Source organism: Orussus abietinus, unplaced genomic scaffold, assembly GCF_000612105.2.
Source record: "Orussus abietinus isolate OABI.00-Male unplaced genomic scaffold, Oabi_2.0 scaffold118, whole genome shotgun sequence".
Classification (NCBI taxonomy): domain Eukaryota; kingdom Metazoa; phylum Arthropoda; class Insecta; order Hymenoptera; family Orussidae; genus Orussus; species Orussus abietinus.
Window position 1 is genome coordinate 65,838 of NW_019394393.1, and position 23,866 is coordinate 89,703.

Sequence of the window (23,866 nt, forward strand, 5' to 3'; positions counted from 1 at the left end):
GCAACCCACACCAAGAACATTATGTACAGACATTGTACTCTCTTCGAGTATGAGTACAGCTGCCTGTACTTTGCCTTCTCGAACACACGTCGAGCAGACTCGCAAGAATGAAGGAGAAAGCCGGCTACGTGGTGTACTTGCATCCTGAAGAAGAGAGAAAAAGAACGTACATCGTGCGGTCATACGTAAAGAGAAAGAACGTACGTACATCGTCATTTACTTCCTCATCGAGCGTTTATCTTTGCTGCAATAATTCTCTATTAAGTTTTTTAATGCATTAAAGTTGGTAAGGCATTAAAAAACAGTGACAATTTCAATATGAATTCACGTATGGGTTTTTTTGCGTTCTTCGTCATGCTTATGACTTATGGTGTACACGTACATACTAAAGAATTCAGTACCACGCAATAATTCTCTAAGCGGTATTAAAGTTGCTAAGGCATTAAAAAAAAGTGACAATTTCAATATGAACTCCCGTATGCGTTTTTTTTTCTTTCTTCGTCATGCTCATCATGACTTATGGTGTACACGTACATACTAAAGAATTCTGTACCACGCAATGACTCGTGGATCGAAGTGTTTTGCTGCAATAATTCTCTAATCGCCATTAAAGTTCCAAGGAATTAAAAAAAAGTGACAATTTCCATATGAACTTCCGTATGCGTTTTTTTTTCTTTCTTCGTCATGCTTATCATGACTTATGGTGTACACGTACATACTAAAGAATTCTGTACCACGCAATGACTCGAGTATGGAAGTGTTTTGCTGCAATAATTCTCTAATCGCCATTAAAGTTGCAAGGTATTAAAAAGCAGTGACAATTTCAATATGAACTCCCGTATGGGTTTTTTCTGCGCTCTTCGTCATGCTTATCATGACTTATGGTGTACACGTACATACTAAAAAATTCTGTACCACGCAATGACTCGAGTATCGAAGTGTTTTGCACGTTGGGGTTCCATTGTTTAATAATATAAACGTCTCAACAACCAACCAGAACTGTCTGGTACTTGTTATCACCGATGCGGTTAAGAGTGATACGCATTGTGTGTTTAAGTGATAATAGAATAATTGTGCCCATAATTATGAAAGTGGTCTAAGTCAAAATTAAAAAAAAAAGTGAGTTTATCAGTTATTTCACGCCATATTATTTCAAACGAAATTAATTCAATGTAATTTCGAAACAAAAAATATATGACAGACCACTTTCATAATTATGGGCACAATTGAAAGAAATAATTTCAAATTAAATTCAATTTTATTCCCACTGTTTCTTGTGGAATACAAGAAAAGAGATTTTTAATAGAAAGCCTCCAGATTAAATGTGGAACTTGAAGGACGTGATTTTTCAAAAGCTCTCCACAATGATCCGTGCAAGTGCAATTGCCTCTGGTGTATTAATCAACGCAAATGAAGTTAGAATTCTTGGGGTAAACAATACAACGAATGTGGAATTACAACGACTGCGTGAAATTGTCCGTCGCCGGAGAAGCGGAAGTCGCGATGACGTCGACCGGAAGTCGAGGAACCAAGCCCTTCATGGAAGCCCATTGTCCCTCGCAAAGTTCATGGAAAGTCAATTGAACCATGAGTTTTCCTCCCAGATCTCCAGGACCTCTACAAACGGCGCCAGCTCCAAATTCCCAAAAATTGGAAGAATCGACTCCGGAAAGTCGATTTCCGGCCGCCGCGACGTAATCCGCGTATCTTTTCCGCAGCCACATCGCTAAATATGCGGAACCGCAATCGCAATGCCAGGGATTTCGAGCTAGTCGAATTTGTTGTATCGACGGAGTCGCATCCAAAATATGAGCAGGTAAATATGTCAGGTAATTGGCCTCTAATTGGCTGAAAAAAAAAATAAGACGGTGGAAATGTGACGGTAAAAGTTAATATAAAATATTGATTATGGATTTAATGTTACGTCGATTGAAATTAACATTGCTATGCTAAGAGATAAAAGGATGGCTGAAAATAAAAAAATAAAAAATAAGACGGTGGAAATGTGACGCTAAAAGTTAATATAAAATATTGGTTATGGATTTGAAGTTACGTCGATTGAAATTAACATTGCCATGCCAAGAAATAAAAGGATGGCTGAAAAGAAAAAAAAATTAAGACGGTGGAAATGTGACGCTAAAAGTTAATATAAAATATTGATTATGGATTTAATGTTACGTCGATTGAAATTAACATTGCTATGCTAAGAGATAAAAGGATGGCTGAAAATAAAAAAATAAAAAATAAGACGGTGGAAATGTGACGCTAAAAGTTAATATAAAATATTGGTTATGGATTTGAAGTTACGTCGATTGAAATTAACATTGCCATGCCAAGAAATAAAAGGATGGCTGAAAAGAAAAAAAAATTAAGACGGTGGAAATGTGACGCTAAAAGTTAATATAAAATATTGATTATGGATTTAATGTTACGTCGATTGAAATTAACATTGCTATGCTAAGAGATAAAAGGATGGCTGAAAATAAAAAAATAAAAAATAAGACGGTGGAAATGTGACGCTAAAAGTTAATATAAAATATTGGTTATGGATTTGAAGTTACGTCGATTGAAATTAACATTGCCATGCCAAGAAATAAAAGGATGGCTGAAAAGAAAAAAAAATTAAGACGGTGGAAATGTGACGCTAAAAGTTAATATAAAATATTGATTATGGATTTGAAGTAACATCGATTGAAATTAATATTGCCATGCCAAGAGATAAAAGGATGGCTGAAAAGAAAAAAAAGAAAAATAAGACGGTGGAAATGTGACGCTAAAAATTAATATAAAATATTGGTTATGGATGTGAAGTTATGTCGATTGAAATTAACATTGCCATGCCAAGAAATAAAATGATGGACCAATCGCTGCAAATATCGAAATACCTACAGCTTATGTAATTTCGGGATTTCTTTAAGCAATCCAGGATGCAGAATCCTAAGTCGGTTTCCATGAAGAAAGAGAGAAGTCAGCCGGGCGAGGCCCTTAAAGTCGTGTTCTCCCAGAGTTTCCAATGAATTTGCATACAAAATTAGCCGTTCCAAGGCTGGCACTGACAGGAACAAATCTTGGGGCAAGGTGTTAATTCGGTTCTGCCCAAGTTGGAGTTCCTTTAACGATTCCAATCCTGCGAATGCCCTGGGATGTATCTAGGAAAGAAAGAGATCTGACAGCCTTAAAAAGGTACCAGACTTCAGAGCGAAATCCTGATCCTGATCCTGCAAAAGGGACCAGCACCGATTTTCATGGATTTACCCGTTCCACAAAATTGTTGGAGAGTTCCAGAGTGTTCAATCTCCCCAAAGAAGCCAACGATCCTTCCTGGATCTCGGTTATCCTATTGTCTCTGAGATTGAGCTCTCTCAGCTCGATCAGGTTCCCAAAGACACCAACAGGAAGATCCTTAAGCCTATTCTCATCCATCCTGAGGTGTCCAAGGCTCAGGAGATCCCGAAAGACGCCGACAGGAAGACTCTGCAAGTGGTTCTTGGCGATCAGCAGCTCTTCCAAGTTGTTCAAGCCCTGGAAGATGTTGGGAGGCAACGAGGAGATGTGGTTTCCGGTCAGGTCCAACAAAACCAAGGCGTCGTTCGATGCGAACAACCCTTCCGGCAAGGTGCGAAGTCGGTTCCCTGAGATATCCCTAGACCAAAGGACGAAATTAAAGTTCCCTTTAGACCTTCCCAAGTGATGAACGATTCTTCCCCTCTTACAGTACACTGAGACGACGCATCCTCAGCAGCTGGTTCCGGTGAAGTTCTCGAAGAAGATTGCTGCTCAACCTCATGTGCGTCACCCCACGGAGGGAGAAGAAGAGGCTGAGAGGAAGATGCTCCAAGAAGTTGTCACTGAGGTCCCTGGAAAGGGTTTTTCATATGTCGAGGAGTGGGAAATGCAAACCAGTAACTGTCGTATCTGCAACGCCAGTCAGGACAATTCTTAGATGATCAGGAGTGATGTGTCAAAGTTTCGGACAGTTTGGTCTAATACCCTTGAAAAAAAAGTGTTGTATTCGAATCGACTAATTTGATTACAATTAAACCATTTTTTTTTAAATCCAAATTTTGAATGTGTCAGGACAATTTCTAGACGATCAGGAGTGATGTGTCAAAGTTTCGGACAGTTTGGTCTAATACCCTTGAAAAAAAAGTGTTGTATTCGAATCGACTGATTGAAGGGTGTTTCACTCCACCTTAATTGGCAGATATTGGGAGGCAATTAGCGCTAATCCGTACTTACAAGTAGTTCAGTTGGGTCAAGTCCAAAAACGAGTCCCTATGAAGTGCTGATAACTGATTACTGCCAAGGTCTCTGGAAGGATTTACCACATTAAAGATCAATTATCATACTAATCGCCGGTTAGGATCACAGTTCCTTACAACTTGACGATATCTTCAGGCACCAGCTGAGAAGGTGGGACATCAGCAAGTCCTAACCTCCAACAGGATAAGGACTTCGTTTCCGGTCTGCAGCGACAAGGTCCTTCGGCACAGATTTCCCAGTCTCCAGGTTTTCCTCTGATCTGCCAAACTTTTTTCGTACATAAATTAAAAAATCAAAGGTATGAGAGAGGTCATGGTGGGAGATTCTCTGGGAAATGAAATTTCTCATTGTTCCATAGAGGAACTATCCAATACCTGGTTGTTCGACTGCCCTGAGTCTTCTCTCCAGTCTGGATATTCTTCCCTCGATGTCCTCCAAAGTCGTGGAAGATGATCCTTGGCTTTGGGAATCCGGATCGAAGCATTCCTTCGTGACTTCTGGGCAATCGGTGCCCTCGCAGACGCAATAGAGGGCCAGGAACAGCAACTCTATAACTACGTTTGTTTGATTTTAAGGGGGGTTTCACTTCACCTTAAGGTGGAACTTGATCGACGTCGATAAAGAAGATTTTTCTAAATGCCTACGTTGCCGACGTTGGTTTTTATTTTGACAGCTGGGTCGAATTATATTGGGTATTGTCCCAAATGGCATATTCCACCTGTCATTTTCGTACAATAATTATAAAGAAATCATGCTTTCTAGTGCCCTAATTGACTGCAGTGGTTAAACAATTTTTTCAAAAAATCCAAATTTTGAATGTGTCAGGACAATTCTTAGATGATCTGTCGTGACGTGTCAAAGTTTTGGACAGTTTGGTCTAATACCCTTAAAAAAAAGTGTTGTATTCGAATCGACTAATTTGATTACAGTTAAAAAATTTTTTCAAAAAATCAAAATTTTCAATGTGTCAGGACAATTCTTAGATGATCAGGGGTGATTTGCCAAAATTTCTGACATTTTGGTCTAATACCCTTAAAAAAAAGTGTTGTATTCCAATCGACTAATTTGATTGCAGTTAATCATTTTTTTCAAAATATCCAAATTTTGAATGTGTCAGGACAATTCTTAGATGATCAAGAGTAACGTGTCAAAGTTTCGGACCTTTCGGTCTAATACCCTTAAAAAAAGTGTTGTATTCGAATCGACTAATTTGATTACAGTTAAAAATTTTTTCAAAAAATCCAAATTTTGAACGTGTCAGGACAATTCTTAGATGTGTCAAAGTTTCGGACAGTTTGGTCTAATGCCCTTAAAAAAAAGTGTTGTATTCCAATCTACTGATTTGAAGGATGTTTCACTTCACCTTAAATGCCGATTGTACTATCAAACAACTCATTGATACCGTACCCATGACTGGATGGACTTTCGATTATCCTTTTTTAACTGGACCACTCGATCTTCCCGATCTTCCTGATCTTCAATCGCTGAATTTTTCCTAATCACTGGAATTATTTCCAGCACCGACGACTCGCGTCGAGATAACGTCCTCCATCCGCAAAGCATGATCGACTGAGTACATCCTCGGTACAGTGACATCCTCATTACGTCTATTTATGTGAGACACAATAATTATTACTTCAGGAATGAACAATGATTGCCTATAACGATGAAACATGTGCAGGGCACGCATTACGCTCAATCGGTTAATTGTTTCCAAGCAAGTGCCCTACTTATCCTTTAATAAGAAATGGCAGAAAATTGGTAAACTAAAATATAACCATACTCTTTTTGTTCTTTTTCATTATTTGTTCATATTCATCGCGTATGACGAGTTGTTAATTAAGCGTTCCAAAATTGACAGTACAGTAAATAAAAAATGAAACGTTATCAGTAACGAGGGTAAAGGTAAAAATATGAACAACCTGATAGCATGGAATAATTTCCACATTATTTTTTTACCATTTTAAACATTTACCGACCTAACCGGAATTTTCGTTCTTATTAATTCGACTTTTTTTTAATTGTTTATATACTAAAAGGCGATGGTGATTTAATTTGTTGCTCAATTTCAGAACTTCTGCGTCTTGACATTGTCAAGACATGACTGCAGAAAAAGTCAATGCCGACATGGTTGGTTGCACTTTGTTGATCCTAAAAACCTAAGGACCTTCAATTAATTCAGCTAAAAACAATTAACCATTCTTACCTTCTGCAGTTTAAAGTCTGAGATATTTAAATTCGACAATATTAACAAATCTGCGATTCTCTACATTTTTACGTTTTATTGCACTGTACACGCAAATGTATATTGTAATTAATAGAATATGGAGCCGTTCGATTAAATTACACCGAGTTATTGATTTCGCGTTGAACAAGCAATAAACATTCTAATTACGGTAACAGAACTTATACACAATTCTACAGAAGATTCAATTATAACATTATTCTCATCTTATTCGTCGCAATAAAAGCTCTTAATCTTAACAATGATGGGTATGTAAATTGGTAATACTTCTTCGTTTCTTCGCAGGCGGCCATTTTGTCGGCGAATTTTTTAAGATAATCTCACTCCATCAGTTTTCGGACATTCGCCTTTGTTCTTCACAACCAAGTCTGTAAAGGAAACAAAATTAGGGAGAAATCACCGTGAAACAAATGAAACATTGTCTAATGATAGCGAAACGCTTGTTGGAATCGATTTGAAATTCTTTAGGGAACAACGTTCAGTTTTTAGGAAACCGATGAGAAAACATGAACTATGTTCACTTTTTTTATGAAACTGATGAGGAAAAACTAACAATGTCCACTTTTTTATCAATCTAACAAGGATCAGTTATCGTGAAAATTCATGATACTTCTCGATATTTTAAGGTGAAGTGAAACACCCTGCAAATCAGTCAATTTGAATACAACACTTTTTTTAAGGGCATTAGACCAAACCGTCCGAAATTTTGACACATCCCTCCTGATCATCTAAGAATTGTCCTGACACATTGAAAATTTGGACTTTTCCAAACAATTTTTTTACTCAGCCCAGACCAGAAGCAAAATGGCGTCGAGCTCTCATATTTCGATCGATATACAATTATCGAAGGCTCCGATATGAGAATCGAAAGGGTCAGGACAATTTTATGACAATTTAAAACACTCTGGTAATCGATAAACTCGCATTTGAACGGGATAAAGGCAAAAAAAGTGTTGTATGCGCTTCTGTGCCAAAACGATGGTAATACGAGGTCTTGGAGTGAAAATTTAATTGACCTGGAAATCACAGATGGCGCAGGGGGTCCCTCCGCAGTCAATTAGGGCCTCAAAAAGCACGAATCCAGAGGATTTCTGGAGCTCTACTTGGATTTCTTTATAATTATTGTAGGAAAACGACAGGTGGAGTATGCCATTTTGTACAATACCCAATATAATTCGACCCAGCTGTCAATATAAAAACCAACGTCGGCAACGTAGGCATTTAGAAAAATCATCTTTATCGACGTTGATCAAGTTCCTCGACGTGTTTCACTTCACCTTAATTCCCTCGGGAAACTGGTCATGAATTTTTGGGGGAATTTCTTTGACGAAGAAATACAAGACCAAGGCCAAATTTGTTCATCTCTACAAGGCACTTACGAGTTCCCATTTCGCAGTTGTGAGTGTCGAGGACGCAAGCAGAGCCGAAGGTTCTAGGTCTGGATTTTGTGTCATTAGGATCATGTGCACAAACTGGGTTGTACTCAGCAGTGCAAACGGTATTGCAATCCTTCTTCTTCTTCGCATCCTTCGCGGCCTTGATGGCATCCTTCACATCCTTGGAAGCAGTGGCGGTTTCCTTGATCTCCTTCGGCTCCTTCACGTCCTTCGTCCCGGTTTTGGTTTCCTTTTCAGGAAAGGCATCGCTCTCCAGGAAGAGAAGTGACAGACACGCGAATGTCAAGACTGTGGGAGAATATCGATATAAAGGAAAAGAACGAAAATTGAGAAAGAATTCTCATGGAGATGAAGAGAGCGATTTAATCGAGAGAGGAAAACTGCGACCTCACCCAATGCAAATGTGGCTTTCATGGTTCTGATTTTTATTCCTTCTCTTTTTCCACGAGATGACGGGAACGTAGAATATAAACTCGCACGCCGGACTGATAATAGACTGGATTCTGCGACGTCTCTTCCTACGGTTTATATGCCATTTCAACATCCTCCCCACCTTTCGAATGGCGAGGGCAATCGCAGTTTGTGTGTAACGTTTACTCACCGGTATGACCGGTAAATACTGGAGCCACTTCTCGGCCTCTCTCTCTCTCTCTTGTCCGTTCCTCGTCTCTCGTATACCGTGTCCTTAATTTATAGAATCGCTCAAGGCATTCACCGTGTTACCAGCGATGAATTTCATGTTCCTAATCGGATGAAAAAGTAACAAGCAACTCTCAGGACGATGACAACCGAGATTAAAGATGTGAGCTTTTGCGAGATTAATTGTGCCTATAATTATGAAAGTGGTCTAAGTCGAAATTAAAAAAAAAAATGAGTTTATCAGTTATTTCACGCCATATTATTTCAAACGAAATTAATTCAATGTCATTTCGAAACAAAAAATATATGACAGACCACTTTCATAATTATGGGCACAATTGCAAGAAGAGTTCCTAATTTATTCTCAATCTTTTTTGCGTTATCCAAGACGGCTATCTGCCTATTTTCGACAAATCGAAGCTTTCATCTCACGTGAGATGAAAGAGCGAAAAGTGAGCGACTTCATCGGCAACTGAGACTAAAGATGTGAGCTTTTGCGAGATTAATTGCAAGAAGACATGCTAATTTATTCTCAATCTTTTTTGCGTTATCCAAGACGGCTATCTACCTATTTTCGACAAATCGAAGCTTTCATCTCACGTGAGATGAAAGCGGGAAAAGTGAGCGACTTCATCGAAGCTACAAAACAGAGGTCCAAGAATTGCTAGAACGGAAGCCGACGTGGTTATTAGAAAGTTAAAAGACTTTCCGTTATTGTCATTCCGCCTCTCCTTAGAGAACTCGAAATCAGACCCAAGCTGTTCAATCGACAACAATGTAGTTTCACCGGTGACCCCGGGTACAGGAACATCCATCTCTTTGTCATCTCATTGACTGTCACAAGTGAAGATTAGATCACGTGAAGTCGAGTCTAGGAAGGAGATTCAGGTTGCGACAGAAAATGGCGACATACATCGGCAGGGGACTTTGGAGAGGAATATTTTACCGAGAGTGATAAAACGAGCACGAAGTGATAACCGGAAAAAAATTATCCATGAGTGATGACCTGACTGGAAATACGATTGAATGCATTTTTAGGTCCACCGGTGTGTAATTCGATACAGGAAGAAAAATGAATATAATATAAATATAAATCGAAAAATGACGGAAGGTAAAATTCTAATAACGATGATGGACAATGCAAGAATTATTAGGAGACGGATATACGATGATGATACCGAGAATGATAAAACGAGCACCAAGTGATAACCAGAAAAAAATTATCCATGAGTGATGACGACTGGAAATACGATTGACTGCATTTTTAGGTCCACCGGTGTCTAATTCGACGCAGGAAGAAAAATGGCGGAAGGTAAAAATTCTAATAACGATGATGGACCATGAAAAAATTATTAGGAGACGGATATACGATAATGATAAAACGAGCACGAAGTGATAACCAGAAAAAAATTATCCATGAGTGATGACGACTGGAAATACGATTGACTGCATTTTTAGGTCCACCGGTGTCTAATTCGACACAGAAAAAAATATGACGGAAGGTAAAAATTCTAATAACGATGACGGACCATGAAAAAATTATTAGGAGACGGATATACGATAATGATAAAACGAGCACGAAGTGATAACCAGAAAAAAATTATCCATGAGTGACGATCTGACTGGAAATACGATTGACTGCATTTTTAGGTCCACCGGTGTCTAATTCGACGCAGGAAGAAAAATGGCGGAAGGTAAAAATTCTAACAACGATGATGGACCATGCAAGAATTATTAGGAGACGGATATACGATACATACGTCGGAAATAAATCATATTGCGTGCAATTACTGGCGTTAAAAACGTTACGTGGTCGTCATAATGTATACATTGAATCCGGCCTTGAACGCGAGTAAACTGACCATGTATTGCGTCGATGTTAAAAGCAAGGTAATCGAGATCTCCTTATCTCTCCTGCATGTTCTCGTTGAGTCAGAAACAAATGGAGGCGACATTTTCGAAACCTCCACTCAGGCCAGTCATTGATCTTTCCCAATTGTCATTGCACATTAAACTGGTAAGGAGTGTTCGTGAAATCTCGTTAAGTCGAGTTTATCGTCTCCAGCCGGAATTACTGGTTCTCCAAAATGGCGGCCAAGGTCGTCCGAAGACGCCAGATTAGCAGGATGCGATTCTCGCCCTGTGACTCACTCGTCCACGGAATAAACCAGACCGTACTGCGGAATTTTCTAGGGCGTTATCTGCGAGGAAAAATCGGAAAACGACGTCTTGTAAAGGGGAATTTATTAATTAAGGATTAATTCGGATTTTTTGCAGGACTCGACTGAGCAAGCCCAGGACTTGGATATACAGGATCAACGAGAAAACCAGGACCATGGCTCGATAAATTTAATAATTAAATTTATTAATTAAGGATTAACTCGCATTTTTTGCAGGACTCGACTGAGCAAGCCCAAGACTTGGATATACAAGATCAACGAGAAAACCAGGACCATGGCTCGATAAATGTAATAATTAAATTTATTAATTAAGGATTAACTCGCATTTTTTGCAGGACTCGATTGAGCAAGCTCAAGACTGGGATATACAAGATCAACGAGAAAACCAGGACCATGGCTCCAATTTATTAATCCCTCCTTCGAGGACTTCGTGCAAGTTACAAAAACTCTCTTATCAGGCTACTTAAAATAGGAAGACGCGGATATCATCGGTAACTGAATCATCCGTTAACTTTGCGTGATGCTGAGTGGAAACTCTCAATGTTAGAACGAGCCAATTAAGATAATGCGAAGCAGGCTCGAAGTAACTATTGAAGATAATCCCAGGTAATGGGACGTAATCGACCGCGATTACGTTATCGCCGAGGCTGTCGCGAGGTTTCGGAACTCTCAGGAACAATGCAATGACACGTTCGCTCATCTGGCTAGAGATTTGTCTCTTGTCATTTCCTAGGTATTGTTCATTAGGCTAGAACCAGCTTTGCAGACTTATCGTTGGTGCACCACAAACATTTGTGGTAATTGAAAATTCCCATCTCCGGTGTCTCTAATTATTTCCGATGGGACGAAATCAGCGATTCGCTTCTTTATCGGGAATTAAGACACGTCCTCGCAGACTTATTATTGGAGTAACCTCGAGATAACAAACCATTTTCCGGGATTAAAAATTCACATCTCACGTATCCTGGATTATTTCCGATGGAAAGAAACCAACGATTCAGATTTCTGATAAGGAGCGTTAATGGCCAACAATGGCCTGGTCTATATTTCCTTTCGCCTCTCTGCCGCCATTGTTGTTGCCATTGTTGTTGCCATTGTCACCTTGCACGCAACAGAGAGCTGACCCGAATGTACCCACCGGAAACGAGGTGTGAGCTTCCTGCTCATTGCTATCAACAATTGATTCGAGATCACGAGAATGGAGACGAGCTCTTAACAAGTACTCATTGTCGTTGCACCTCGTTCTCTGCATTTTCACTTTCCTCCGTCAACTTCTCTTCCTTAACATAGCTTTTGAAAAGTCTTAGATAGTCCGACCAGGACTCCCCATCCAACAATGCACTTTGAATTCGACAACCGAAGCTTGAACAATCTCCAGAGGAAGTTCCATTCTTGTTCATCCTTTCATACTTTTCGATGGAATTTGTCACCATCGAAGCGAGAATGTCAAGTCGCTCCATCGTGGAATTTCCTATGGCGAAAAAAAAACCCAATTAGACATTCGCTCCTTTGTCTTTTTTCATTTTAAGTAACAATTACGGGAAACTTGCTTGGGATGAAAAATCGACTTTCGTCCTCTTCGCCCTCGGCGTCGCCATTGTTCCCTTTCTTCACCACCTCGAGTTTCGGGATGAACAATAAAAGACAGATCACGGCGATGAACTTAACAATCATCTTGAAGATGACCAGTTTCAACAATATCTTCGCCAGGGTGAAGGCATTTAATTTCAGGGCAAAGGGCCAGGTGAAGTCTATGGTGGGAATCGATGGGAGGTGAGCGAAATCCGTGAGAGCGTATGGTGCTCCGTAAACCGGTGATGGATAAGCTGTAAATATTGAAAACCAAAGGATTATTAATTTTTAGAAGAACCTAAAAAAGGTCTCCTTTCATGAAACGCGTTTCCCAAACCCCATAAACCCCCAAAAAATCCAAAAACTTTCTAAGTTAGCCGACGAACCATGAATACTCTACCTCTGGCCTCACCTTGCTGTGGTGGAGGAAGATATCCTCCACCAGGAGTTCCATAGACCCCATGGGGTGCAGAAGGTGGTCCATAGCCCTTGCTAGGAGTCCCATAACCCTGCACAGGGGTCCCATAACTAATTTGTCCATTAAAGTTCCCCGAACTCTGGACAGGAAGCGCAAAAGAAGTGCTAGGCGTCTGCGAGAACCCATCGGCGATATTGTTAGGGGTCCCATAGCCCAAATTCGGATCTTTCGGGACCCCATAACTTAAACTCGGGTCCTTTGGGATCCCATACTCCGTTTGTGGTCGATAAACAGGACCTGGGGAGTACTCCCTCCTCAGGATCCTGGAAAACTTCGGCTTCACGTCTGCATGGACAACTCCTTCATGGGGGTCCTTGCTGGTATGGGAATGCCTAAGTGCATTCAGATAACTGTCTTTTGGGGTTATGGTGAATCCCTTCCAGCCTTTATTTTCGGGGGCTTTAGCCCCTTTATCAATATCTTTCATGGGAGTCGCTGATAATGGCTCCGTCAAGTTTGATGGAGACACCATAGGATTTTTTGTTGGTGATAAAAAGTCGCTCTTTGATGATGGGTAATTTAATTCTGGATCAAAGTCGTTTATGCGAGCCTCCATTTTTAGGTCCGCGGAGTTGGATATGGTGTCTCTATGGTTTGGAGGAAGAGTGCTACTATCATGGCATGATACTACTCCTAAAATTAGGAAAATGATTCCTGTAGCGATATGGAGTCTCCATCTTTGATGATCTTCGCACATCCTGGAGAGCTTGGGCACTGTGATAAGAAATATCGGAATTTTATGATATGGTTAAATATGGGAATATTTTTAAAGTGGAATGAAAGTGTCATCTCGGTTTATAAATTTCCTTCAAACTGAATGAGGAATCGTTTGGAATTTTTGAATGCAGAGATCCTAAGGAAAGTATTGACTGCGTGAAATTTCTTTTTTTTAAGGACTTTGTCTATAAACATTTTCTAATTTGTTATCAAAATCAGTCCAGAAAGAGTTCCACGCATGAAACTTCATACAGGGCACTTATAATCGCCTTTTTTTAAGGACTGTCTATAAACATTTTCTAATTTGTTATCAAAATCGGTCCAGAAAGAGTTCCACGCATGAAACTTTATACAGGGTACTTTAATATCGCCTTTTGTTAAGGACTTTGTCTATAAACATTTTCTAATTTGTTATCAAAATCAGTCCAGAAAGAGTTCCACGCATGAAACTTCATACAGGGCACTTTAATATCGCCTTTTTTTAAGGACTTTGTCTATAAACATTTTCTAATTTGTTATCAAAATCAGTCCAGAAAGAGTTCCAGGCATGAAAATTCATACAGGGCACTTTAATATCGCCTTTTGTTAAGAACTTTGTCTATAAACATTTTCTAATTTGTTATCAAAATCGGTCCAGAAAGAGTTCCACGCATGAAACTTCATACAGGGCATTTTAATATCACCTTTTGTTAAGGACTTTGTCTATAAACATTTTCTAATTTGTTATCAAAATCAGTCCAGAAAGAGTTCCACGCATGAAACTTCATACAGGGCACTTTAATATCGCCTTTTGTTAAGGACTTTGTCTATAAACATTTTCTAATTTGTTATCAAAATCAGTCCAGAAAGAGTTCCAGGCATGAAACTTCATACAGGGTACTTTAATATCGCCTTAAGCAATTATTTCCGTCAGGATATCCAATGCCACTTGATTTTTTCAAGATTCTTCTCGTTCCGTTTCCTCGATCGAAACCATGCCGAATAATTTGTCCCCATTAAGGAAAAAAAGATGCGGAACACGGAAATCGTTACGAGGCGGGATTTTTAAGTGACTTTGAAGATCATCGCCTGAATACGAAACGAGTTGCCTTCTACTGTGAATAGCAAGTGGAAATTTAACGGTCTACGCCCTTTTTCAGAATTCCTCTAAAACGCAGAAGAATTTACCAACGTTTGTTTATAAACCCCGGTATTAACTTCAACAAACACTTTTGCACCCGAAGAAATTGATCGCCATTACGAAAAGTACCTCTTTTTCTCGGTGACTTCAACGCTCGCTCTTCTTTACTAAAAGTGCCAAAAAATGAGCAAGTTGGAATTTATTCTTTTTTTTTTTTTTTGTTCAGTGAACAGGGTAAAATTTGTTAATAATTTAACGCGTCCAGACTTTTGTCTCTAACTTTGCACACGATTATAAAATAATGTTAATTCTTCCTCTGCAGTGATTTCAATGCTTGGTTAAGCGCGCGCGAAATTCAAATCTAGTATTTGTTTGAAATGTTAAAATTCCACCGTACTTACTAAAATTATTTCTATCACTTAATTAGGAGGTAGTGATTATTTAAAATATCGAAACGATGTGGCTCGATATCTCGAAATAATCCCACTGGCACTGTCATCAGCTTGACAATCCACTGTAGAACACTGTCAACGAAACACCTCCCGATGTCATGTCTTGTCGATAAACGAGTTAAAAAAATATCACGGCCACGTCGAGTATATATGCGAGAAACAATGGGAGGGATATTTTTCCGGGTTACAAGTTCCCCCAGTCGAATTGTATCGAATGGCAAGACCTCGCCCACCTTCTTACCTTTACTCACCTTTTACACCAACTTAATATGTAATAAAACCCGGAAATAAATTTCCTGACCTCCCTATTCCGGAATAAAAATATCCAGGGAAAAGTTGACCCCCTGAAAAGCAACAATGACCCGCCGAAATTGGAACATAAAAAGGTAACTCGAAAATTCAGACTTTCTGACAACAACTCGGAAGATGAATCACTTTTACGAATATCCAGCCGGAAAAACAGGATTCCGAAAAGTGCACCATTTCTATCTTCATGAAGTACCATACATTACCTACAATCCAGTCTTGAACATGTACTTTCCCTTTGTCACTCATTTCAGTGAAATCATTTTCATGACTGGTTCCGAAAGTGACCCTTTTCTTCCTATTTTTTATTCCTAGATTCTGACAGAGAGTAAGTGCAAAGAAATAACCTAAACCCGATAAGAATGTGATTAATGGAGGTAAGTGTGCCACTGGATCGACAATCGGGGGAGGGACCGTTATTGCAAGTACTCTCTGTACATAACAATTGGCCTCGGGTCATGTCCATTGACACTTTCCCGAATACGATGTCGGACAATGACCAATAATGAACTGCACAGAAATTGTATGTCTGATCAATAATGTCTTTCCCTACATTGTTACATCCCACCACTCCAAGAAAACAATTACGTCTCCAAGCAACGTAACAAAGTACCTTTGCTTGTCTCAAACCTTCCTTTCCTCGTTAAAAAAATTAATTGTTATTAAATACAATTAAAGACCTTCTTAGGAACTCAGGATTAACAATGGACTCCTCGAAAGCAGAAACGAAGTGCGCATACAAAACTATAAACAATTAAATCCAGAGGCGTAAAATCTTTGCAAAGTCTCATTGTTCTAATACGATGTCGGACAATGACCAATAATGAACTGCACAGAAATTGTATTAATGTACGTACTTAGCGTTGCCACCTATTTGTCTGATCAATAATGTCTTTCCCTACATTGTTACATCCCACCACTCCAAGAAAACAATTACGTCTCCAAGCAACGTAACAAAGTACCTTTGCTTGTCTCAAACCTTCCTTTCCTTGTTAAAAAAATTAATTGTTATTAAATACAATTAAAGACCTTCTTAGGAACTCAAGATTAACAATGGACTCCGCGAAAGCAGAAACGAAGTGCGCATACAAAACTCCTAAACAATTAAATCCAGAGGCGTAAAATCTTTACAAAGTCTCATTGTTCTAATTTTATCAACAGGTGGATAAAATTTGGAAGTGTGGAAGATATTATTTTCATTGCAAGAGACGTGATCGCCATGGCTTCCGGTATTTATATTTATTTCCTGCATTTGATTACGAACGAGGAGAGAATCGAACAATTCGACAACAATGAAAAAGGGGAAGGAGCTTCCTGTCTCGCTGGACATCCGGTAAATTTCCATTAATTAATTAAAAATATTATTAACACGAGTTATCATACAAAATTTGTCATTAGGTGGTTCCCATGTTCTGCATGTCAGAGAGACGAGAAAATCCAAGAATTTTCATTTACACTTTTCCGGAATTGCGAAGCATTTCCATTTGCACTCGAAATGGCACGACAAAGTACTTGTCTAGTTGCTTTGCAGGTACAGAGTATATTTTAACATTGACATCTCTTCCGGATTTCTTGATTATTCTTTGGCATTGGAAGTCAGGCGATTTACTCGTCGCTGTCAAGACAAAAGTCAATGACGAATTACAAAAAGTCAGGTATAATTAAACAAAAAATAGTAACATACATATTTTTAGGAAGAATTTGCCAATGCAACATTTGTCTTGTATGTGATGAAAATTTATGTATTTATTAATATTTGCATATTGTTAACAGGTGTTCTCCAACCTCCCCACTTTTGGCATCGCAATTTTCTGCAACTTCCGGAAGTCTTTCCGTGTATGAAATTACGGTCTGCTCCAAAATGGCGAATCTACTTCCGGTGGAGATTAAACCGTTTAAAAATAAATTAACATCCGTGTCGTGGTCTCAAGAAGGGTCATTAATCATTTGCGATGAATTTCGAAACATTTTCGTCATGAGGGGCGAAGATAAAAAACGATTACATGTTGTAACTTCAATGATTTCTGAGAGATCAAAAAGGCCATTGTCAATCATCGCCCATCAAAATGGAGTCATCATGGCCGACAACAAAATAACGGTGATTGTTAATCTAAAATAATGAAAAGAAGTCAATTGAACAATGGACATTTTTTATTTGTACTAATTTTCTTATTAATTTTCTCTCCACTTGTTCTTTTTTTTTTTTTTTCAATGAAAATCAATTAATGGGACTAAACATTACATGAGGAAACATTTAGCTTTACAGAAAATCAACAATTAATAGGACTAAACATTAAATGGAAAAATATTTAGCTTTACAGAAAATCAACAATTAATGGGACTAAACATTAAATGGGGAAATATTTAGCTTTACAGAAAATCAACAATTAATGGGACTAAACATTAAATGGCGAAATATTTAGCTTTACAGAAAATCAACAATGGAGTGTCCTAAGGAAATGAATTGGTTTTTTTTTTTAAATGAAAATCAATTAATGGGACTAAACATTACATGGGGAAATATTTAACTTTACAGAAAATCAACAATTAATGGGACTAAACATTAAATGGGGAGATATTTAGCTTTACAGAAAATCAACAATGGAGTGTCCTAAGGAAATGAATTGGTTTTTTTTTTCAATGAAAATCAACAATGGAGTGTCCTAAGGAAATGAATTGTTTTTTTTTTTCAATGAAAATCAACAATTAATGGGACTAAACATTACATGGCAAAATATTTAGTTTTACAGAAAATCAACAATGGAGAGTCCTAAGGAAATGAATTGGTTGCCTTCATGGACTATTGAATCAATTTCTTATCCCACTATCATGGCGGTTCATCCTGACAGAAATGGAATTTTGGTTTATGGGGAAATGGGAGAATTATTCGAAATAGACATGAACGAAGAAAATGTTCCTATTGTTAATGTAAAATGCGACCTGGGCGGATCTTTCGAAGCGATTTCTTGGATTTTTCCGGGATTTCAACACGCGATTACCCTCGATAAATTCGATCGATTGAAGGTAATCGATACCTCGACAGGACAATTTGTTGGAGAATTGCATCTGCATGAATATGACCGAGGTAGGTTATTATTATTAACATTTATATATGTAAATAAATTCATTGCTTTTCATTCTTACAGTTCTATGCATCGTCCCTCATCCCACTCTACCATTAATAACAGCCACAACGGTTTCTGGTTATTGTTTATTCATAAGTGTGTTTAATGTGACGGAACCAATTATCCTAAACTTGGTGCACTTAAATGCGGAACCTTTGAACAAAGCCAAATTTATAAACAATGGGACCCTCTTTGGTGTTGCAACTAAAAATACAGGAGATGTCTTTTTCCTTGGCGACGACAACAATGGAGATGCAATTGTTGTAGGGCGATTAATAACAAATGGCCGGGTATTGGATATCCTTTTTTACTAACGCATTGCTCGAACTATATTTCTGATCTCGCTAATAATCTCTGAAAATCCAAATTATTTCCTTTTTATTGTACTTTGCATCGAATATTAATAACAATCTTATGATTACAGATCGTGGATTTTTTATCTTTCCAAAAGGACGCCGATACGTTAAAAGTGTTAATACTCCCTGCAACAAATTCTGGATTTTCAGTCGGCAACGTTATAATTATTTACACCATAAACATTGAAAATTTCAGTGCAACTGCAAATCATGCGATACAACTTCCACAATTTTACAAATCTCTTCATTTTCATCCAAATGGGAGTTTTGAATTTCTGGGTGTACCTTTTCTAACGAGACAATTACACGTAATGAGCCTGGTAAGTGTAAATATGTAATTATACATATTGTAAATTTTAATTACAATTTCTCGACAGTATAATTACAGGAGCATCGCACTTGTTAAAGCGACATCGTCGGTTCATCAATTAAAAATGTTTCGTGTTATTGCGAGCGAACATCAAATCATTACTTGTGGATATGATGGACTCGTTATCATAAGAGACACAAATGATATTGATAAAGTAATTGCACGTTTAATGCCACATCATCGAAGTGAAGGAGGTGCAAAATGTGCAATCGCGACATCGTCTTTAGAAATTATTCTTTCCGTCGGGAATAATGGAAGCCTCGTCGCAACAAAGCTCTGGTAAATAAAAAAAATTAACAGTTGATTTAAAAAAAAAAATGGCGCCGAAATAATATCATGAATTATTTCCACGTTTTTGCAGTTCAAAATCGAATATCGGAGTTTCGGAATTATTTCCGATGAAGTTGAACTTGAAGGAGATTCAAAAAATGATTTGCAGTTTAACAAAAACGGATTTGGAGAAAATTCAACGAGAAAAGTCGTCAACTTGGGTGGAACGTCGAGAGATGGAAAAGTTGAGGAGAGAGAGAGAAGAAGCTGCGGTTGAAAGGGCGGCCATTTTGGAAAAGTTGAAAATGATAAAAGAGAAGGTATAAATGTATTACTATTTTCCAATTGCCTAATTTTATCCTATAAACAATTACATCAAAGAATTTCTAAATATTTCTAAATCTTTGCTAAATGTCTCAAGCAATTTATAAGCAGCTAACATTTGTCATTGTTGTAAATTATTTTTTTCTGCATGTATTATTGCAGATCGTAACAATGCTCGACCAGAACGAGAAAGAATCGGAAATGTCAAAACTGCCGATTTCAAATTTCGATTTAAACGAAGAATCTCGACGGCGGAAATTAATTAATAATAAAATAAAACAGGAAGAGGAGGAGAGAAATCTTGAAGAATTAATTATTAAACAAGACGGACTCGCCGAGTTCTTGAAAAATTATTGCTGGAATCGAATGCAAGTGCATTGTTGCTTGCTAAAAGCAATTCACGAAGACGCTTACGTGCAAAACTTCCCATTAGCAAAAATTTCCATTGAAAAAGAAGATCGTCAAATTTGGAATGAATTTCTTTTGACTTTGTCGAGAAAAGTGTCGAGGTGAATTCAAAATTTATTATTTTTATTCATTTATTGTTTAATATTCGAAATTCGGAGCGTTTCAAAATTCATTTTTATATAAGGCGCACACTTTTGAAACAAATAAATCTTTTAAATTTAGCTAGATAATTGCTTTGTATATTTTATCCACTTCAGAAAAACGTAATTACATTTGTTTAGAATCGACTCGGATTTTTTGCTCCCGGAATACAAAGAAGAGACTAATGATACAAGAAAATCGGAAAAACACAATTTGCGAAGTCTGACGGTTCCAGAAAAAGATGAAATAAATTATATCGATTATGAAATCGAGAAGGAAGAATATGACAAAGTGATTTCTCTGATAGGGACCAGCACATACAAATGGATAAAAGATGAATATTTGTATTTTGCATACAAATCGTTCGAGATAGGAAACTTCACGACAGGTGCAATAGACAATAGTACAGTAACAAACAAGAAGCATCAATTAAAGGTGATTAATCCCCATAAAATAATTCCCAAGGTTATCAGACATAATCTGATAACCAGAAATAATTTAACCAGGCATCTAATAATAATAACCGGAATTGTTTTTATTTCCAGAAATACTTTAATAAATTATTTGAAGGGATGAAAACCAAGAAGAAAGAAGTTCTGTCTTTGGCAGTCGAGCGAATTAATAAATTGGAACATTGCAAATCGGAATTAATGAATATGTTTGCAATTAATTTCCCTGCTGAACTGTCGGTCGATTCTGCGTGGAGTTTCATAGAAATTCCGGATTATATTATAATTGTAAACGATGAAGAAATTCCAGTAAAACCGTTTTTGGAAAAACAAGAAACGTCTGTTAAAACTGACGAGGATGAAGAATTAATTAATTTTCTAAACAAATCTTATGACTTCAGAGAACAAGCACTGCAAATCATGATGGAAGGAGTAATTGAACCCAGGTAATAAAAATTACTTTATAAACATTACAATATCTGGAAGTAATTTACACATTGCACGGAAAAAAGTTAACGTTAAAAGGTAATGTCTTTGAGCGCAGGATTTTGTTGTTGCAAATTTTCTTTACCAGCGCACTATAAATATCATTTCATATTAACTTTCAATTATTTACAAGATGGGAGGACGAAATAAAAAAGGACATTCCCATTCCCGAGTGCATGATAAACAAAGACCCATCAGAATTCACTCCCGAGGACAACGAAGCAACAATACTCTATGAACAAAAGGTAGAACAATTAAAAGCAGAAAGGGAAAAATACAAATCCCTCCTGCAAGAGTCTGCAAAAAATCTAGAAGGTAATTAACCCCCACCGCAACAAAAAAACCACCCTATCATTGCATAAACAATTACAAATTGTCAACAGAAGCGTTCAACAAAGACATCGGATCATTCGACGAACGCTTACACGAGTTCTCCATAACTCGAATGAAAGTAAAGTCTGCAATCTTGCAGGAAAGTCTGAAAAAACTGAGAATTTCCCGAAGACATTTGTCGAGAGTGGAAGGCGACAAAGTAATTAGTAAATTCCAAGAGAAGCTTTCATTGACAACAAAACGCAGTCAAGAATTGGCAGAATATCTGGCATCCCTCGAAGTTCCGGTAAACGATCTGAAAAATCGTTTTCAGAGTCTGAAGAAGCGGGAAAAATTACTGGAAAGCAAATTTAGGGGAGAATTTTTCGGTCTGAAAACCCCTTTGGTGGGCCATCTTCTCCGCCATTACAAAAAGCGACCGAAAAGCGTCCGTTTGGTCTGCACATCCGTTACTTATTTAACAGAGACGATAAGATGTTTAAACAATGGCGAAGAATCCGACATTCTACCTCGAGATTGCCTGGAATTTCTCCGCGGAATGGAAATTCTGTCAGAAATGCCGAGAAATTTACCGACGCAGATTTTAGACCGCCATTGGAGTCTGATGTGCAGACTACGGAAGCAGAAAATCGAAATGGAGATAAAAGTCAGTATTCCTTTGAAAATCTAAATCAGGTATTCAATTTCAATAATCGCAAACATATATGTAAAGTATGCCGTTCTATTTATGAGCGCAGATAATGGTCTGTGCAATCGAATTAGCCGAAGCCGAGCAAACGTTAACGATGTATCGAAAGCTGCAAATGGCGGCGGAAAATAACGCCACAGGCCTAATGGATTTAATAAACAACCAGATAATTGTTAACGACAGGTCGTTGGACGATGCCGAGGTCCAAGTTATTTTAAAAATTGGTCGAATCGAGGTCGAAAGTCGAGGACGCCGGCTTGATTTAAAAAACGCTCTTCTTGTAACCGCCGAAGAACTGACGCGAGTCAACGACGCCATCTTGGATACCGCTCGTCGGAAATTGGAGGCCATGAATAAAACTCTGTACTTTCGCAGAGCCGTTTATTACGAGGAATGGCGGCACCAGTGTATGCAAATTAAGGTGAAGGATCTCAAGGATCGACTGCAAACATTGCGGAGCGTTAAGGTACATTTATATTGTCTAATTATGCAAAGATCCCCTCAAGGTGCGTAGTGGTGACTAGTAAAAATCGAAATAAATCGAAATAAATCGAGACGTGATAATCAACCCGGTATTACAGATCACAGGAGAAGTCTTGGAATATTTATTCGGAGGAATGGAAAAGCCGAGTTCGAAATTACTGGAAAAATTCGAGAGAAATGCAAAACACACGAGGAAAGTAAGCGCTGTAATTACAAGTTACAATTGTATAAATTAATTAATTAGCTTGGAGGGTGCATACACTCGTAAGATTTGATTTCTTAAATTTTATTCATAAATAAGTCACATCGCCTCGAGGACTACTTTTAGCTTACCGCACAATGTTTTATCATGTTGTATAATTCGAGGGGACCTTCAACCTTGAGATTAAAAAATATCCGGATCACGTAAGGCGACCTTTCCTTGATAATTTCAGATGTTTTATAGAATATTGGGAAGGGAAAAGTCGCAGCTGGAAAAGATGGCGGACGAGATTTCGGAGTGGCAAGAAAGGAACATTTGTTTATTCGAGGAGATCGAAAGATCGAGGTCGATCAACTTCGAGATGTCCTTGCAGTGTCGAGAAGAGTCCAGGGTGAAAAAAGAAGCATTTGAGAGCAGCAAAATCAAGGCCATCATGAAAAGAAACAAGATGGCGAGGAAAGTCGAGGACAATTATGAGGATCTCTTGGAGCTACAGGCGAGATTGGAATTATTGAGGCTGAGGACTTATCCGACCTTAAGATTCAAATTGGACCAGTGATAAGAATCATTGTTGATCGTTTCTAAACATTGCCAGTGTCGGAAATTTATTCCACGACTGGGATGTACCAATAAATTCCCCCCCGATTAATCCGAAGCGCTTCTTTTTCCTTCAGAGCTTCTAAGAAATTCATGACCTCACGAGTCGTGTTTCGAAATCACAAATGTAATCTATATTGTCTGGAGAAAATAATGTAGAGTACCCGTAACCTATCGATGCCACATTATCTGTTATGCCGACGATATTTAATTTCCTACGCTGCCAGATTAGATCTCTCTTTGCGTCGAGAAACAGCGAAATTAA

At 38.1% G+C, this 23,866-nt stretch overlaps 4 protein-coding genes across 6 annotated transcripts; 1 reads left to right on the forward strand and 3 right to left on the reverse strand.

Moving 5' to 3' along the window:
• Positions 1-112: 112 nt before the first annotated feature.
• On the forward strand, positions 113-23,659 carry LOC105704322 (cilia- and flagella-associated protein 43). 3 transcript variants are annotated; one of them, XM_012433413.1, is made up of 17 exons: positions 113-200; positions 16,531-16,702; positions 16,768-17,024; positions 17,143-17,467; positions 18,112-18,454; positions 18,516-18,784; positions 18,919-19,170; positions 19,228-19,499; positions 19,582-19,810; positions 19,977-20,323; positions 20,504-20,798; positions 20,909-21,258; positions 21,432-21,613; positions 21,682-22,277; positions 22,369-22,785; positions 22,901-22,999; positions 23,237-23,659. In XM_012433413.1, exons 2-17 carry the CDS (start codon positions 16,589-16,591, stop codon positions 23,561-23,563), a joined length of 4,674 nt encoding a protein of 1,557 aa, XP_012288836.1. In that variant the 5' UTR covers positions 113-200; positions 16,531-16,588; the 3' UTR covers positions 23,564-23,659. The 3 variants fall into 3 exon arrangements, with proteins under 3 accessions (XP_012288836.1, XP_012288837.1, XP_012288839.1); XM_012433414.1 differs by lacking the exon at positions 22,901-22,999; XM_012433416.2 differs by lacking the exons at positions 22,901-22,999; positions 23,237-23,659 and having other exon boundaries at positions 22,503-22,659.
• Positions 1,199-6,381, reverse strand: LOC105704324 (platelet glycoprotein V). The gene is made up of 8 exons (XM_012433420.1): positions 5,671-6,381; positions 4,638-4,817; positions 4,380-4,530; positions 4,240-4,311; positions 3,714-3,857; positions 3,256-3,643; positions 2,890-3,149; positions 1,199-1,848 (listed from the first exon to the last, which is right to left on the reverse strand). The coding sequence occupies exons 1-8, from the start codon at positions 5,672-5,674 to the stop codon at positions 1,455-1,457; spliced, it is 1,593 nt and encodes a 530-aa protein (XP_012288843.1). The 5' UTR covers positions 5,675-6,381; the 3' UTR covers positions 1,199-1,454.
• Positions 6,526-8,437, reverse strand: LOC105704326. The gene is made up of 3 exons (XM_012433422.1): positions 8,298-8,437; positions 7,888-8,193; positions 6,526-6,876 (listed from the first exon to the last, which is right to left on the reverse strand). Exons 1-3 carry the CDS (start codon positions 8,317-8,319, stop codon positions 6,818-6,820), a joined length of 387 nt encoding a protein of 128 aa, XP_012288845.1. The 5' UTR covers positions 8,320-8,437; the 3' UTR covers positions 6,526-6,817.
• On the reverse strand, positions 11,103-13,582 carry LOC105704301. Its single transcript, XM_012433388.1, has 3 exons — positions 12,697-13,582; positions 12,264-12,550; positions 11,103-12,208 (listed from the first exon to the last, which is right to left on the reverse strand). The coding sequence occupies exons 1-3, from the start codon at positions 13,469-13,471 to the stop codon at positions 11,948-11,950; spliced, it is 1,323 nt and encodes a 440-aa protein (XP_012288811.1). The 5' UTR covers positions 13,472-13,582; the 3' UTR covers positions 11,103-11,947.
• Positions 23,660-23,866: the final 207 nt, after the last annotated feature.

Coding starts and splice junctions, on each gene's coding strand:
- LOC105704324 (XM_012433420.1), bottom strand. Junction 3,858..4,239: donor TTGACCCAACTGAACTACTT/GTAAGTACGGAT, acceptor AACCCTTTCCAG/GGACCTCAGTGACAACTTCT. Junction 1,849..2,889: donor ATCCCGAAATTACATAAGCT/GTAGGTATTTCG, acceptor TTTTTTTTTCAG/CCAATTAGAGGCCAATTACC.
- LOC105704326 (XM_012433422.1), bottom strand. CDS start 8,319: ATGAAAGCCACATTTGCATTGG. Junction 8,194..8,297: donor GAAAGCCACATTTGCATTGG/GTGAGGTCGCAG, acceptor ATTCTCCCACAG/TCTTGACATTCGCGTGTCTG. Junction 6,877..7,887: donor CAACTGCGAAATGGGAACTC/GTAAGTGCCTTG, acceptor TTTCCTTTACAG/ACTTGGTTGTGAAGAACAAA.
- LOC105704301 (XM_012433388.1), bottom strand. CDS start 13,471: ATGTGCGAAGATCATCAAAGATGGAGACTCCATATCGCTACAGGAATC. Junction 12,551..12,696: donor ACAGCAAGGTGAGGCCAGAG/GTAGAGTATTCA, acceptor CAATATTTACAG/CTTATCCATCACCGGTTTAC. Junction 12,209..12,263: donor TCATCCCAAGCAAGTTTCCC/GTAATTGTTACT, acceptor TAATTGGGTTTT/TTTTTCGCCATAGGAAATTC.
- LOC105704322 (XM_012433413.1), top strand. CDS start 16,589: ATGGCTTCCGGTATTTATATTTATTTCCTGCATTTGATTACGAACGAG. Junction 17,468..18,111: donor TGGCCGACAACAAAATAACG/GTGATTGTTAAT, acceptor CAAAATATTTAG/TTTTACAGAAAATCAACAAT. Junction 23,000..23,236: donor ATGCAAAACACACGAGGAAA/GTAAGCGCTGTA, acceptor TGATAATTTCAG/ATGTTTTATAGAATATTGGG.